The sequence below is a fragment of the Aotus nancymaae genome, unplaced genomic scaffold (assembly GCF_030222135.1).
Source record: "Aotus nancymaae isolate 86718 unplaced genomic scaffold, 86718_ANA_hifiasm-v0.15.2.pri h1tg000029l, whole genome shotgun sequence".
Lineage (NCBI taxonomy): Eukaryota > Metazoa > Chordata > Mammalia > Primates > Aotidae > Aotus > Aotus nancymaae.
In genome coordinates, this window is record NW_026988442.1 from 7,790,859 (window position 1) to 7,808,170 (window position 17,312).

General features: G+C 41.4%; 1 protein-coding gene across 3 annotated transcripts in view; it reads left to right on the plus strand.

Annotated features, from left to right (window-relative positions):
- Nucleotides 1-17,312, plus strand: part of RNF24 (ring finger protein 24) — an 84,959-nt gene that overhangs the window by 62,501 nt on the left and 5,146 nt on the right. For all 3 annotated transcript variants that reach the window (XM_012455386.3, XM_012455385.2, XM_064382267.1), the window contains 2 exons: nucleotides 1,543-1,584; nucleotides 16,795-16,874. In XM_012455386.3, coding sequence (XP_012310809.1) covers nucleotides 1,543-1,584; nucleotides 16,795-16,874 — 122 coding nt within the window. The remainder of the gene's footprint in view (nucleotides 1-1,542; nucleotides 1,585-16,794; nucleotides 16,875-17,312) is intronic.

A 17,312-nucleotide genomic window follows, 5' to 3' on the forward strand; every position in this document is an offset into this window, starting at 1 on the left:
TATACGACACCCAAAATTAAATTTTACTTGCCTATTTTTTTCATTTTAAGATGAAATGTAACTCTAATAAGCTATGTTTAGTCTCAGAGTTTCTTCTTAAATAGTAAACTTCCTTCTTATCACTTGGCATTCATTTTAACTACTGTCTGGTCACCACGGAGTCAAAACTTTCAAATTTGAGATTGACTTACTTTTTTTTTTTGAGATGGAGTTTTGCTCTTGTTCTCAGGCTGGAGTGTAATGGTGTGATCTCTGCTCACTGCAACCTCAGCCTCCTGGGTTCAAGCAATTCTCCTGCCTCAGCCTGCTGAGTAGCTGGGATTACAGGCAGGCACCACCATGCCCAGCTAATTTTTGTATTTTTAGTAGAAACAGGGTTTCACTATGTTGGCCAGGCTGGTCTCAAACTCCTGACCTTAGGCAAACCACCCACCTGGGCCTCCCAAAGTGTTGGGATTACAAGCATGAGCCACCACGCCCGGCCCAATTTACCATTTGATCTTTCATAAATTACTAGTTAGTCCCATCAGTCAATGCTGTGTTTTACTGAATCGTGAGGCAATCGGCCTCATTTATTTTCCCCCCATATTAGCACTTAGTCCAGATGGGCATGTGTTGTTAATCTCCTTTCTCAAAATTTAATCTATTTTCGAAGAGTTTTTTTGTTTGTTTTTTTGAGACAGAGTTTCTCTTTTGTTGCCCAGGCTGGCATGTAATGGCGCAATCTCAGCTCACTGAAACCTCTGCCTCCCAGATTCAAGCCATTCTCCTGCCTCAGCCTCCCAAGTAGCTGGGATTACAGGCATACACCACCACGCCTGGCTAATTTTTTGTATTTTTAGTAGAGACAGGGTTTCTCCATGCTGCTCAGGCTGGTCTCAAACTCCTGACCTCAGGTGACCTGCCCGCCTTGGCCTCCCAAAGTGCTGGGATTACAGGCATGAGCCACTGCGCCCAGCCTTCAAAGAGATTTTTTAAATTGCTTTCTTTTTTTTTTTCCCGAAACAAAGTCTTACTCTTTCACCCAGGCTGGAGTGCAGTGGAGCAGTCTCAGCTTACTGCAGCCTCTGCATTCTGGGTTCAAGAGATTCTCCTGCCTCAGCCTGCTGAGTAACTGGGATTACAGGCAGGTGCCACCCCACCTGGCTAATTTTTGTATTTTTAGTAGAGACAGGGTTTTACCATGTTGGCCAGGCTGGTCTCGAACTCCTGACCTCAAGTGTTTTGCCTACCTTAGCCTCCCAAAGTGCTGGGATTACAGGTGTGAGCCACCATGCTCGACCAAAATTGCTTTTTAGGAAAATATTGCATCATTGCTCAAGTTAAAAAAGTGTTGCTATAATGATCTGTCTCAAATTGTAAAGAAATTCTCTCCAATATTGAATATGAGGGAAATGAGCTGTATATACAAAAGAAAAATATTCATGAGTATAATGAGAAATATTTAAAATTACAGATTTATATACTCCAAGATATTATAAAAAAATAAATAATAAATTACAGATTTAAATGGGCTTAAGAACATACTTTTTTGTCTTGCAGGTTATATTAAAAGAGAAAGTAAAAGAATTGAATTTACATGAGGTAAGTTGATGATAAGTAATTTAATCTTTAGCCATTTTCTAGTAGCAGTGGTGTGCTGTGGTATGTTTAAACACTTTTATTTGCAGTAATTGAAAAAATTAGGCTTATTTTGATTGGGGTAATAGAATATTTGAGGGTGGGATCACATAAAAATCAATTGTGTGAATACTTTACGAGAGTAATATAACTCATACTTTTAATAGGGATGACACCATTCATAGCAGCAGGGATGCTGTAAAATTTCATAGCAGCAGGGATGCTGCTTGCTCTCTATGCTGTATGAATAGGAAACAAATATGTTAGTTTTTCTACTCAAGATGAGTATGTACTAATTTCCCCATCGAAAATGTTCCCAGTATTTCTTTCTTACCAGTGGTACAAAAAAGGGAGCAATTATCTCATGGGGCAGGGATTTGAGAAGGTAAGACAGATGGAATAGGGGAAGAACACAGAGGTAGAGATATGAATCCTTGGGATTGTTTAGCTATTCAGTTGCATGGTTGGGTCATAGGTACTTCGGAACTTAAGTACAAACTTGGTTGTATATATCCTGCTATATACATTAAGATACATAGCCTGTAAGAATTCTTTTTAGTTCTGTTCCTTGTATTGCCTCTCACTACAAATTTTCAGAGTTTTTATTTTTTATCACCCTTTCTTTCTCCCTTTCTGGGTTTTCTAATTTGTGTTTAAAGCAAGGACTTGGAAAGCTGCGCTTTGTAATAGCTGTGTTGTATACAGCCTAACTATGGTGAAGCTAAATTGCCAGTCTCTTCAAAGAAAGTTAATTTGTTAGGTTATTTGAATAATAATAATTACTAAATACTTTGAAATCATCTGTTTCTCTTTTGCTCTTTGTGCACATTTTTTATCAAAGATTTGATATGCTTCTGTTTAATAGCATTTAGACCTAGCTTTGGATTAAACTGAAGTATTAATTACTGTTTGATTTTTTACTTTTCCCAGAAGTTAATTTTGACACAGAGACAAAATTACCATGAAGTAGTAGAAGGTGGCCTGTTTTCCATTTGGAGTCTTTTTCATGACCATAAATGAAAATATTAAATTTTTATCAGGTTCATCTGGAACAGAAGTTTTCCTTATTGGTTTGACCTATTAGTTTAGAAACTTTGTCCTGAATAAATACACTATGTTGCATCAGTATGTATCAGAATTCATATCCGACTACACCCACCAATTCCTGTTTCACTGAAGCTGGCCATTTGTATGTAGTCTTGGATTCTTTTTCACCATAGTCTTCCCAGCTTTGGTCATGGTGAGTTGCTTTCTCCACTGAAATTCTTTTGCACCTTTTTAAAAAATCAAATAGCTATATTTTTGTGACAATATTTCTGGATTCTCTATTATAGTCTCTTGATTTATGTGCCTGTTTCTTCATCAGTACCACACTGTCTTGATTATTATAGCTTTATAGTAAATCTTAAAATCAGGTAGTGTGATTCTTCTAACTTCATTCTTTTCCAAAATTGTTTTAGCTAGTCTGGGTCCTTTACCCTTCCATATAAATTGTAGCATCAGCTTGTCTGTATCTACAAAAAAAAAAATCCTGCTGGGATTTTGATTCATATTGCATTAAATCTATAATTGTGTTTAGAAAGACTTGACCTTTACCATGGTGAGTCTTCTCACCTGTGAACACATTATGTCTTTCCATTTATTTATTTATTTGAAGCTCTGTTGTTAGGTGTATACACATTGAATATCTTCTTGGTGAATTGACCCTTTTGCCAAGGTCTCTCACCGTGCAGGGTGGCTCACACCTGTAATCCCAGCACTTTGGGAGGCTGAGACAGGCAGATCACCTGTGGTCAGGAGTACAAGACCAGCCTGGCCAACATGGTGAAACCCCATCCCTACCAAAAATACAAAAATTAGCCAGGCATGATGACGGGCACTTGTAATCCCAGCTACTCAAGACGCTAAGGTAGGAGAATCACTTGAACCTGGAGGTGGAGGTTGCAGTGAGCTGAGATTGTGCAATCATTGCACTCCAGCCTGGGGAGCAAGAGCAAAACTCTTGTCTCAAACAAAACAAAACAAGTCTGTCTTCATCCCTGGTAAATTTCTTTGCTTTGAAATATTTGTCTAGGCCGGGCACGGTGGTTCACACTTGTAATCCCAACTCTTTGGGATGCTGAGGTGGGAGGATTGCTTGAGCCCAGGAATCCAAGACCAGCCTGGGCAACATAGTGAGACCTCATCTCTCCAAAAAGAAAAAAATTAACTGGGCATAGTGGCACATATGTATAGTCCCAGTTACTTGGGAGGCTGAGGTGGGAGGATTGCTTGAGCCCAGGAGGTTTAGGCTGCAGTGAGCCAAGATCGTGCCACTACTCTCCAGCCTGTCTCAAAAAAATAAGGAAATATTTTTCTGATATTAATATAGCTACCAGCTTCCTTTTCATTATTTGCATGGTATGTGTTTTTCCATCTTTTTCTTTTTTTTTTTTTTTTTTGGAGATGGAATCTTGCTTTGCTGCCCAGGCTAGAGTGCAGTGGTGCAGCCTTGGCTCACTGCAACCTCCACCTCCTAAGTTCAAGCAATTCTCCTGCCTCAGCCTCCCGAGTAGCTGGGATTATAGGTTGCCCACCACCATGCCTGGCTAATTTTTGTATTTTTAGTAGAGACAGGGTTTCATCATGTTGGCTGGGCTGGGTCTTGAACTCCTGACCTCAGGTGATCTGCCAGCCTCAGCCTCCCAAAGTGCTGAGATTACAGGCGTGAGCCACTGCAACTGGCCTCATCTTTTTATTTTCAATCTACCTATTGAATTATATTCGAAGTAAGTTTTCTAATAGATGGCATATAGTTGGGTCATGTTTCTTTATCCACTCTGCCAATGTCTTTTAATTGGTATGTTTAGATCGTTTACATTCAATGCAATTACTGACACGGTTAGAATTAGGTTTATCTTTTTTTTTTTTTTTTTTTGTCTTCTGCTTTTCTCTCTTTTTCCTTCTGTTTTCCTTTTATTGCCTTTTGGGTTATTAGAACATTTTTTAGTATTTCATTTTAATTTACCTATTATGATTTTTACCTTATGTCTTCGTATAGTTTTTTAGTGGTTGCTCTAGGGGTTACAAAATAAATATTTAGAATCAGTTTTTTAACACTCCAGTTGGATCGTAGAGACATTGCCACAATATAGATCCCCCTTTTTTTCCCGTTTGTGCAGTATCTGTCATATTACATCTATATACATTGAAAAATCCCATCAATGTAATATGTCTTTTCTTTATCAGACACATTTTTAAAAACTCAAGAGGCAGGCATCTGCCTGGAGTCCAGAAGATTGAGACCAGCCTAGGCAACATGGCAAAACCCCATCTCTATAAAAAATACAAAAAATTAGCTAGGTATGGTGGCACATACCTGTAGTCTCATCTACACAGGAGCCTTAGGTGGAAAAATCACCCAAGCCTCGGAAGTCGACACTGCAGTGAGCCAAGCATTGCTAGCACCACTGCACTCAAGCTTAGGTGACAGAGTGAGACCTTGTCTCAAAAAAAAAAAAAAAGGGGAATAGCCTTACATTAATCCAGATTTTCACCATTTCTGTTGCTAGGCATTCCCAATGTTCTAAGTTTCCTTCTTATGTCATTTCCCTTTTATCTTCATAATGAACTTTCCTTTAGTAATTTTCTTAAAGCAGGTCTTCTGGCTATAAATTCTGTTAGTTTGTCTTCATCTAAGAATGTTTTTATTTCACCTTTATTCCTAAAGGATATTCTTGGGCCGGGCGCGGTGGCTCACGCCTATAATCCCAGCACTTTGGGAGGCCGAGGCGGGTGGACCACAAGGTCAAGAGATCGAGACTGTCCTGGTCAACATGGTGAAACCTCGTCTCTACTAAAAATACAAAAAAAAAATTAGCTGGGCATGGTGGCGCATGCCTGTAGTCCCAGCTACTCAGGAGGCTAAGGCAGGAGAATTGCTTGAACCCAGGAGACAGAGGTTGCAGTGAGCAGAGATCACGCCATTGCACTCCAGCCTGGGTAACAAGAGCAAAACTCTGTCTCAAAAAAAAGAAAAACAGAAAAAAAAAAAGGATATTCTTGTATATAGAACTCCAGGTTGACAGTTGTTTTCGCACTTTAAAAATGTTATGCCTGTTTCTTCTGGCCCTTCATGGTTTCTGATGAAAAATCCAGTCATTTGAATCATTCATTCCTTATCAGTAAGGTATCACTTTCTCTGGCTGCTTTTAAGATTTTTTTCTTTTTCTTTAGTTTTCATCAATTTGATTATGATGTCTGGGCATGGATTTATTTGGATTTATCCTGTTTGCAGTTTACTCAGCTTCATGAATATGTGGGTTTGTCTTTTGGCAAGCTTGGGAAGTTTTCAGCCATTATTTCTTCAAATTTTTTTTCTGCATTTCACTCCTTCTGTATCCCGAAACTCCATTGACAAAAATGTTAGACCTTTTGTTGTTATTCCACAAGTCTTTGAGAATTTTCTTTTTAGTATTTTAGAATTGCATGAGCCCAGGAGTTCAAGACCAGCCTGGGCAACATGGCGAAACCCTATCTCTACAAAAAAATACAAAAATTAGCCATGTGTGGTGGCATGCACCTGTAGTCCCAGTTTTAGAATCAGTTTTTCACTGAGGAGATGGGAGAGTCGCTTGAGGGTATAATGGGAAGTTGATGGTATAATGAGCCAAGATTGTGCCACTGCACTCTAGCCAGAGTGACAGAGCAAGACTCTGTCTCAAAATTATATACAGAGGTTGGGTGTGGTGGCTGAGGCCTGTAATCCCAGCACTTTGGGAGGCTGAGGCAGGCAGATGACCTGAGGTCAGGAGTTTGCTATTGGCCTGACCAACATGAAGGAACCCCATCTCTACTAAAAATATTAAATTAGCCAGGCATATTGGTGCATGCCTGTGATCCTAGAGACTCTGAAGGCTGAGGCAGGAGAATTGCTTGAACCCAGGAGGTGGAGGTTGCAGTGAGCTGAGATCATGCCATTGCACTCCAGCCTGAGCAAAAAGAGCAAAACTCCATCTCAAAAAACAAACAAACTATATATATATATATAAAAAATAAAATTTTCATTCAGTTCATCCTCATATCCTCTATTTCTTTGCTAATAATATCTGTTTTAGCATTTATTTCAAGAGCATTCATGATTGCTCATTTGAGCATTGTTATAAAGACCTTAAACAAAAGACCTTTGTTGTATAATTCTGACATATATGTCATCTCGTTATTGGAGATGATTCATGTGGCAACACACTGTGGCCCTGCTCTGCCCTGCTTTCTGTAGAAACAGACTATACAAAGGTAACCATTTTGGAGTGCCCCTTGTGTGGAGTGGAATTAAGGACATTGCTTCCTTGTTCTTCTTTCTCCTTACCTCGTCATAGGCTCATCCCCTTCCTTTTGCTGCAGTGAGGAGGTAGCTCTGGCTATGTGAGTTCTGCTTTGTCCCTTTCTTTCTCTCTCTCTCTCTCTTTTTTAAGATGGAGTCTCGCTCTATAGTCCAGGCTGGAGTGCAGTGGTGAGATCTCAGCTCACTGCAACCTCCACCTCCCAGGTCCCAGTTCAAGCAACTCTCCTGCCTCAGCCTCCCAAGTAGCTAGGATTATAGGCATGCACCACCATGCCCAGCTAATTTTTGTAGTTTTAGTAGAGATGTGGTTTCACCATACTGGCCAGGCTGGTGTTGAACTCCTGACCTCAGGTGATCCACCCACCTCGGCCTCCCAAAGTGCTGGGATTATAGGCATGAGCCACCACGCCTGGCCTTGTCCCTTTCTTATATATGAGATTCAAATTCACTTGGCCTTTCTAGGATTACTGATTAGTCTTCTTATAAATCACATTCCTAAATTTATTTATTTTTATTTTTATTTTTATTTTTTGAGACAAGGGTCTTGTTCTGTCACCCAGGCTGGAGTGCAGTGGCATGATCTCAGCTCACTGCATCCTCTGCCTCCTAGGTTCAAGCGATTCTGCCTCAGCCTCCCAAGTAACTGGAATTACAGGCATGCGCCACCATACTTGGCTAATTTTTTGTATTTAGTGGAGTCCGGGTTTCACCATGTTGGCCATGTTGGTCTTGAACTCCTGACCTCAGGTGATCTCCCCACCTTGGCCTCCGAAAATGTTGGGATTACAGGCATGAACCACTATGCCCGGTTCCTAAATTGATTTTTGAATCAGTATACAGAGCCCAGCTGAGGCTGGTCACAGATTTAAATTGTTAAAACATCTTTTAAAAAGCCAAAGCATTTATAGGGAGCTGACAGTGTGCAAGGATTGAGTGGTCAGAATATAGTTCCTCCCTTCCCTCCAAGAGCACAGGTCCCAAAGAAGAGAAAGTCATTAGTCAGTGAGACAAGTACTGTCAGAAATGGGGCAAGCACATGAGCACAGAAGGATCATAGAAGGAGCTGCCTGCTGTACTCTTCAATTTGGAACAAGAAAGCCAAGTTTTTCCTGAATAGCAAAACCATCTTTAAGTTGCTATACTAACTCTCAAGGATTCCAGTCTTAAATGACATCTCTGAACCAGAATTGCTGCCTTTGCAGACAATGTGATATCCCTGTAAGTATTCAAGGAAAGGTATAATAATGAATGCCTATCACCACTGTCACAGAACGATTATCTAAAAGAAAACTGGATGGGTGCAGTGGCTCATAGCTGTAATCTCAGCACTTTAGGAAGCTCAGACAGGAGGATCTCTTGAGCCCAGGAGTTCAAGAGAAGACTGTGCAACATAGTGAGACCTCTTCCCTACAAAAAATTTTAAAAATTATCCAGGTATATGGTGCATGCCTATAGTCCCAGCTACTCAGGAGGCTGAGGCAGGAGGATCGCTTGAGCTCAGGAGGTCAAGGTTTCAGTGAACCATGATCGTGCCACTGCACTCCAGCCTGAACAACAGGGTGAGAGCCTGTCTCTAAGAAAAATAAATAAAGGGGAAAAAAAGAAAAGAAAAGAATCATTTTGGCTGAATCACCTGAGCTACAGATCATTTTCATCGTGTGACACTGTCTTTCTCCATGACTCTCCACTCTTTAGTCTGTATCTGAGGTAAATTTATACACTATCTCAACCACTTGAAAGTTATTAAATCCTTCCTACTTGGGCATTTTAGAGATCATGCACTCTGGGTACTAGAAAATTGTGCCTGTTCCCAACATACATGCAGTGAAGTCATTTTTACATAGGACTTGTTTTATTTATGGGTATAACAGTGTGATATACATGGAATCATGTATACAAGGTGACGAGATTATCAAGATGTCTGCTTCTTCATATAATTATCTTAGGAGCAAGGGATCTAACACTTTGACAAATTTAGACAAGGTTAGTATTATTCCTTATTTTGCATTTGTAGATGTTGAGGTTTAAGAAAGTTGACTAGCCAGGTGCAGTGGCTTGTGCCTGTAGTCCTAGTTTTTCAGGAGGCTGAAGCAAGAGGATCACTTGCACCCAAGAGTCCAGCCTGGAAACATAGCAAGACCTGCCTCAAAAAATAAAAACTGTTAAATTAAAAAAAGAAAGTTGAATAGAATGGGCAAGTCATCCAGCTTCTGTGTGTAGAAAGAGAATGTTTGAGTCTAGAGCCATTACATCATGATGCTTTTACTTTCCCCACAGATGTGAAGCTTCTGCTGTTCTCCAAGTTGCAAAAAAATTACTTTCGAGTGACTTGACCCAGCTTTCTTCTGCCTTCTGCAGATGCCATTAATTAAGGACCTTTCTGATTTTCAATATGTAAAACAGATAAACTCAAGTATCTATAAACTAACCAATTAGTAAATTTCTGTTCTTAGCCTAGCTTCCAACAGGGCTGACATTATCATAGGATTCATTCTTTGACTTCAAAAGAAATGACAAGAAGAGGCCAGGCACAGTGGCTCACACCTGTAATCCCACCACTTTGGCAGGCCCAAGGTGGGCAGATTGCCTGAGCCCAGGAGTTCAAGACCAGCCTGGGCAACATGGTGAAACCCCATCTCTACAAAAAATGCAAAAATTAGCCAAGCATGGCAGTGCACACCTGTCATCCCAGCCATTCAGGAGGCTGAAGTGATGGAATCACCTGAGCCCAAGGAGGTCATGGCTGCAATGAGCCATGATTGTACCACTGTACTTCAGCCTTGGCAACAGAATAAGATCTTTTTTTTTTAAAAAAAAAAAAACACTTCCCAACTCATTTTTAAAAGGTCAGTATCACCCTGACATCAAACCCAGACAAAGATATTATAAAGAAAGAAAATGCCAAACCAGTATCTCTTATGAATATGTGTAAAAATCCTCAACAGAATACTAGCAAAGCAAATCCTGCAGTGTATAAAAAAGATTATATATCATCATCAAGTGGAATTTATCCCAGGAATGCAAGGTTGGTTCAACATAAGTAGATCAGTCAATGTAATGCACCTTATTAATAGAATAAATGGGGGAACAAAAGACATGGTCACCTCAGTGGATACAGAATAAGCCTTTGACAAAACCCAGTCTTCTTTCATGATAAAAGCATTCAATAAACCTAAACATAGAGGGAACTTTCTTAGCCTGATAAAGGACATCTATAAAAAGCCCACCACTAATACTATACTTAATGGTAGAAGACTGAAAGTTTTCCTTCTAAGATAAGGAAGACAGAATTTGTGCTCTTACCACTTTTATCAACATGTTACTCGAGGGTCTAGCCAGGGCAGTTAAGAAAAAATAATAAAGCGCATTCAGATGGGAAAGAAGTAAAACCATCTATTTGCAGATGACATGACTTTATACATATTATAGAACACCCTAAGAAAAACTGTGAGAGCCAGGCTGGGCGCCATGGCTCACTCCTATGATTCCAACACTTTGGGAGGCCGAGGTGGGTGGATCACCTGAAGTAAGGAGTTCAAGACTAGCCTTGCCAACATGGTGAAACCCTGTCTCTACTAAAATACAAAAATTAGCCAGGCATGATGGCAGGTGCCTGTAATCCTGGCTACTTAGGAGGCTGAGATGGGAGAATCGCTTGAACCCAGGAGGCAGCAGTTACAGTGAGCCGAAATTGTGCCATTGCACTCCAGCCTGGGTGACTGAGCAAGACTCCATGTAAAAAAAAAAAAACAGCCGGGTGCGGTGGCTCAAGCCTGTAATCCCAGCACTTTGGGAGGCCGAGGCGGGTGGATCACGAGGTCAAGAGATCAAGACCATCCTGGTCAACATTGTGAAACCCCGTCTCTACTAATACAAAAAAATTAGCTGGGCACGGTGGCGCGTGCCTGTAATCCCAGCTACTCAGGAGGCTGAGGCAGGAGAATTGCCTGAACCCAGGAGGCGGAGGCTGCGGTGAGCCGAGATCGCGCCATTGCACTCCAGCCTGGGTAACAAGAGCGAGACTCCGTCTCAAAAAAAAAAAACAAAACGATGAGAGCTAATAATGAATTCATCAGGTTTCTTAGATATAAGATCAATATACAGGCCAGGCACAGTGACTCACATCTGTAATCCCAGCACTTTTGGAGGCCGAGGTGGGCGGATCACCTGAGGTTGGGAGTTCAAGACTAGCATGACCAACATGGAAAAACCCCTTCTCTACTAAAAACACAAAATTAGCTGGGTGTGGTAATGTAATCCCAGCTACTCAGGAGACTGAGGCAGGAGAATCACTTGAAACTGGGAGGCGGAGGTCGCAGTAAGCTGAGATTGTGCCGTTGGACTCCAGCCTGGGCAACAACAGTGAAACTCCTTCTCAAAAATAAGTAAGATCAGTATACAAAAACTAGTTAAATCTACACACCAGCAATTAAATTAGGAAAATTTCATTTGTAATAGCATCAAAAATAATAAGATACCTAGGAATAAATTTAACAAAAGAAGCCCAGATTTATATGCTGAAAACTATAAAACATCATTGAAAAGATAATAAAACCTAAATAAATGGAATGACATCCCATGTTCATTGGTTAGAAACTTAATATTGTAAAGTTAGCAGTAGTATCCAAAGTATTTACCAAATCACCTTTTTGAAAATCCCATCTGCCCTTTTTATGCACAAATTGACAAGTAGATGAATTCTAAAATTCACATGGAAATGTAAAGGATCCAGAATAGCCAAAAGAATCTTGAAAAAGAAGAACAGAGTTAGAGAAATCACACCTCCCAATTTCAAAACTTACTATACAAAGTAATACAGTGTGACACAGGTATATTGATAGCTATATAGATCAGTGGAATAGAATTGCAAGTCCAAAAATAAATTCAAACATCTATGGTCAATTGATTTTCAACAAGGGTGCCAAGACAATTTAGTGGGAAAAGAATCGTCTTTTCAATCAGTCGTGCTGGGACAACTGGATATCTACATGCAAAAGAATAAATTTAGACATCTACCTCATACTGTATACAAAGATTACTCAACACTTAATCAAAGATCTAAATGTATCAGCTAATATTATAAAACTTTTAGACATAAACAGGTGAGCCCAGTGCCATGGCACATGCCTGTGATCCCTGCTCCTTGGGAGGCTGAGGTGAGAGGCTGGCTTGAGTCCAGAAATTTGAGACCAGCCTGGGCAACATAGCAAGACTCTGTCTCTAAAAAAACAGAAAAGAGAAGAGGAAAAAAATAAACATAGATGTATAAATCTTCATACCCTTGGATTGAGCAATGGATTATTAGATATGACACCTAAAGCACAAGCAAACAAAGAAAAATTAGTTAAACATCAGGCTAGCCATGGTGGCTCATTCCTGTAATCCCAACACATTGGGAGGCCAAGACAAGAGGATTGCTTGAGCTCAGGAGTTCGAGACCAGTCTGGGCAACATAGCGAGACCTTGTCTCTACTTAAAAAACAAATTAGCTGGGTGTGGTGGTGTGTGTCTGTCATCCCAGCTACTTGGGAGATTGAGGCTGGAGGAGCTGGAGGATTGCTTGAGATGGGGAGATTGAGGCTGCAGTGAGTTGTGAAGGCGCCACTGTACTCCAGCCTGGGTGTCAGAGCAAGACTGTCTCAAAAAGAAAATTAAAAACTTTTATACTTCAAAGGACATTATCCTGAAAGTGAAGGCAACCCACAAGGAGAAACTGTTCACAAGTCTTATATCTGATAAGGGTCTGGTATTCAAAATCTACAAAGAACTCTTAGAACTCAATAAGAACCCTGCAAAATAAAAAAGTCTGCAAATATTTTCTCCCAGTCTTTTCATCCTAACAGGATCTTTTGCAGAGCAAAAGTTTTTTAGTTTGATGAAGTCCAGTTTATCTATTTTTTCTTTCAGTTGCTTTGCATTAGGTGTCATGTGCTTTGGTTGTTCTTAGGTTGTGCTTCTGCTAGGTTGCGTGTGTTTTTGATGCCTATGAATGTGCAGTTGCTCTAACATCGTTTGTTGAAAAGGCTATTCTGCCATTGAAATGCTTTTTACACCTTTGTCAAAATTAGTTGACTGATAAGGGATTTCAGTCTAAAATATATAAAGAACCCTTACCATACCACTTAATAATAAAAAGAAAGGCCAGGTGCAGTGGCTCATGCCTGTAATCCCAGCACTTTGGGAGGCCAAGGTGGGCAGACCACGAGGTCAGGAATTTGAGACCAGCCTGGCCAACACAGTGAAACTCCGTCTCTAGCCAGGCATGGTGGTGGGCACCTGTAATCCCAGCTACTCAGGAGGCTGAGGCAGGAGAATCACTTGAACCTGGGAGGCAGAGGTTGCAGTGAGCACAGATCGCACCATTGCACTCCAGCCTGGGCGACAGAGCAAGACTCTGCCTCAAAAATAATAATCATAATCATAAAAAAAATAAGCCAACTAATAAATTGACAAAGGACTTAATAGGCATTTCTCCAGAGAAGATATGTGGTAGTCAGTAAGCACGCCATTGTTAGTCATTAAGGAAATGACCCCTTTACACCCACTAGGATAACTGTAGTAAAAAAGACAAGAATAAGTATTGGTGACTATATGGAGAAATTACAACCCATATGTACTGCTGGTAGGAATGTAAAATGGTACAGCTACTTTGGAAATCAGTTTGGTAGTTCCTCAAAAAAGGTAAACAGAGTTATCGTATGACCCAGCAATTCCATTCCTTGCTACATACCCAAAAGAATTGAAAACAAGGACTCAACCAGATACTTGTACAACAATGTTTATAGCAGCGTTGTCCACAATAGCCAAAAGGTAGAAACAGGCCAAGTGGCCGTCAACAGATAAATGGGTAAACAAAATGCAGTACATACATATAATGGAATATTATTCAGCCATGAAAATGAGTGAAGTACTGTGATATATGTTACAATATAGATGAACCTTGGAGACATTATGCTAAAGAAGCCATACATGAAAGATTACATAGTATATGGTTCCATTTATATGAAATGTTCAGATTAGACAAATCCATCAAGAAAGAAAGTAGATTAGTAGTTAGTTGCCAGAGATTGGGGAAAGGGGAGAATGGGGAGTGACTGCCTCTGAATATGGGCTTTTTCTGGGTGGGGGTGGCATTCGACATAGATGTTCTGGAATTAGATTGTAAAGATGGCTGCAGAAATATATACTTAAAAACTGCTGAATTGTACCATTACTTAAAGGAGTGAATATTATAGTATATTTATATCTCAATTTTTGAATGGTGATGGGAAGTCATACTGGAGAAATAATCTCATTGAATCAGGAAAGTTTATTTGCAAAATATGATCTGTAAAGGAAAGTTGTAAAATGAGTTTGGTTCTCAGAACTTCTGGGAAGTCATCTGATGCTTTTCTCTTGTGATTGCCATTGACTTTGGTCACCTTTAGCATTTAACGTGTCAGAGTTTATCTTGTGTTTTCTCAGGAGACTATAGGATTTGTTTATTCAGAACATAATAATGCATTATACTATTAATAGCAACTCCATTTTGGAAAGGCTACTAATCTAATTTTGGGTCCTGGAAAAAATAAGTGAATAAAAATAAGCAACTCATCCAACCTGTGCTTCAGTAGGATCAGTGCTAAATCTCCAGAGGACAGTCCTGACCCTGTTTTGGAAGGCAGGACTGGGAGGAAAACTGGCTGTTGAAGGCCAGATGGCCAATCACAGTCTAGGAATGGGAGCATCATTCCCCCTTGACAGGTGAGAAGCTGAGGCCCAGAAAGATACCACTAGGCTGAAACTACGGATTCTTACTTTACCCACAGCTTGTTCTCAGCCTCCCTTCAGAAAACAAAAATGGGTTTACGAACAGTGCTTCCATTATAAAATGTAGACGTCAATAAAAACAACAGATTGGTAGACTGCCATACTGTGTTTTCAGCTCTGTCCCCCAAGCTGAGCTGATGACAGCCCTCTGTGGGGTGGGGCAGGTCATGTCCTTATTATACAGATGAAGGAACAGTGCTCTGTGAGGAGTCCTGAGGGCAGAGGCCACATAGCTAGTGTGTCTGAGCCAAGGCCAGCCACCTATCCTGCTCTCCTCCCTGCTCCCCTGCCATCTTAGTGGGTAGTTGTCCATTCTCCCCCTTCTTCGAAGATCCTGTCTGTCGTACACACAAGGCCCTGAAAGCTACCTCAGCAAGGATGTTTAAAAACCAACACGGCACTGGCCACTGGGCACCAAGAGCCACATGTCCTGCCTAGATCATGTTACATAACTGAAGAAGACTGGGTTACATGTTACAGGTTAAGTAACTAATGACAGCAGAGCCATCAACAGTCCGGGCTGGAAATGGTGCTGGCCTGAACCAGGATCTTTGGGAATGGATAGGGAAGCAAGTAGGGAGGAAGGAGTTCAACCACTGGGCAGGAGAGAGATGGTGCAGTAGCACATCAGTGCAACAGACCTGGCCACTCTCCAACTAAATGGCCTCAAGCAACATTCTTTTCCTGATCTTCTGTTTCCTCGTCTGTAAAATGAGTCAGTATGGCAACACATGGTGTCCACGGGCACTGGTGAATGCCCAGGAAGCAGTATGGGAACCAAGCCCCTGGGCATGAAGGAGAAGGCCTCTCTCCAAGCTATGGAGACTAGTCATCGCCTGAGAGCAGTCCTAGCCCCATCTGCACATCTTCATGAGTTAATTTAGTGAGTCTTCAGTAACTTTTTTTTTTCTTTTTTTGAGATGGAGTCTTGCTCTGTTACCCAGGCTGTAGTGCAGTGGCACAGTCTCTCACTGCAGCCACTGCCTCCTGGGTTCAAGTGATTCTCCTGCCTCAGCCTCCTGAGTAGCTGGGATTACAGGTGCATGCCGCCACACCCAGCTAATTTTTTTGTATTTTTAGTAGAGATGGGGTTTCACCATGTTCGTCAGGCTGGTCTCAAATTCCTGACCTCGTGATCTGCCCGCCTTGGCCTCCCAGAGTGCTGGGATTACAGGAGTGAGCCACTGCACCCAGCCATCTTCAATAACTTTTTATATGACAAAGACACTCACAGAAGGACAGGGCCAAAGTGGGAGGCCCCAGGAACTATAAATAGCATGTTACTGCAAGCTGTACCATAAAAATGGGAGAAAAGATTGCCAGGGCTTGGGCAGTCCCCTTCAGTGAGTGCTTGGGAGTCAGGTCTATGCTGCTGAGCAGGTAGAGAACCCAGGGAGGCCCAGCCCTTCGGCACACCAAGAAAGCAACAGCAGGTTAAGCTGGTGGATGTGAGAGTAGCCCTCCCTCAGTCCCATGCTTCTGAGGCACTGAAGTAAGGCAGCTGCCTCTTGCTTTCAGTCTTCTCCCATCTGCCTATCTCCTTGAAGATGTGGGACAGGAAGAGTAGGAGACTCTCATCCATTTGGACCTTTTTCTTTTCATTCATTTATTCATTCATTCATTTTTTTTTTTTAAGATAGATTCTCACTCTGTCATCCAGGCTGGAGTGCAGTGGCGTGATCACAGCTCATTGCAGCATTGACTTCCTGGGCTCAAGCAATCCATCAAGAAAGATGGATCCTCAGCCTCACTATAGGCTCACACTACCACGCCCAGCTAATTTTAAAATTTTTGTAGAGACAGAGTCCCACTCTCTTGCCTAAGCTGGTCTTGAACTCTGGGCTCAAGCTATCCTCCTGCCTCAGCCTCCGCAAAGTTCAGGGATTACAGGTATAAGCCACTGTACCTGGCTGGGCCTGTATCTTTTGCCTAATGAGTTATGAGTCCTTTCAAATGGTTGAGCCTCAGGAGCCTGCACTCTACTTTGTACCTGGGAGGGTACTTAGCAGACACTTGGCTTCATTTGTACCTTTGTCTTTCAGCTCTGTGCAGTGTGTCTAGAAGACTTCAAGCCTCGAGATGAGTTGGGGATTTGCCCATGTAAGCACGCCTTCCACAGAAAGTGAGTATTGGTATGGAATTATTTAATGAGACCTGAGTTTGAGGGACATGGACCAACTCCTTCTAAGTTTTAGGGCAATGCCAGACAGGCTTGATGGCTTCATGATTGGTCTGAAATGCAGAAAGTTGACAGCACCTTACAGGTGGGATGTGTGTGTGTGTGTGTGTGTGTGTGTGTGTGCATGTGTGACATTAGGAGAGAGCAGAGTGGTGGAACATGACCACCACGTCAGGACTATGGGCAGAGAGCCAAGTGAGCCCATAGCACTTGCAGCCCAGGCAATAAACAGCTCTTTAGCTGGAATTTTCCAATAAGAGCCTCCATCTCCTAAAAACGTATTTAAATCAAAACCATTGTTATTTAAAATCAACATAAAGTCTGGATATAAATAGTAATGTAGGGCCCCCTCCTCCACTTTCTGCAGACATATTAGTATTT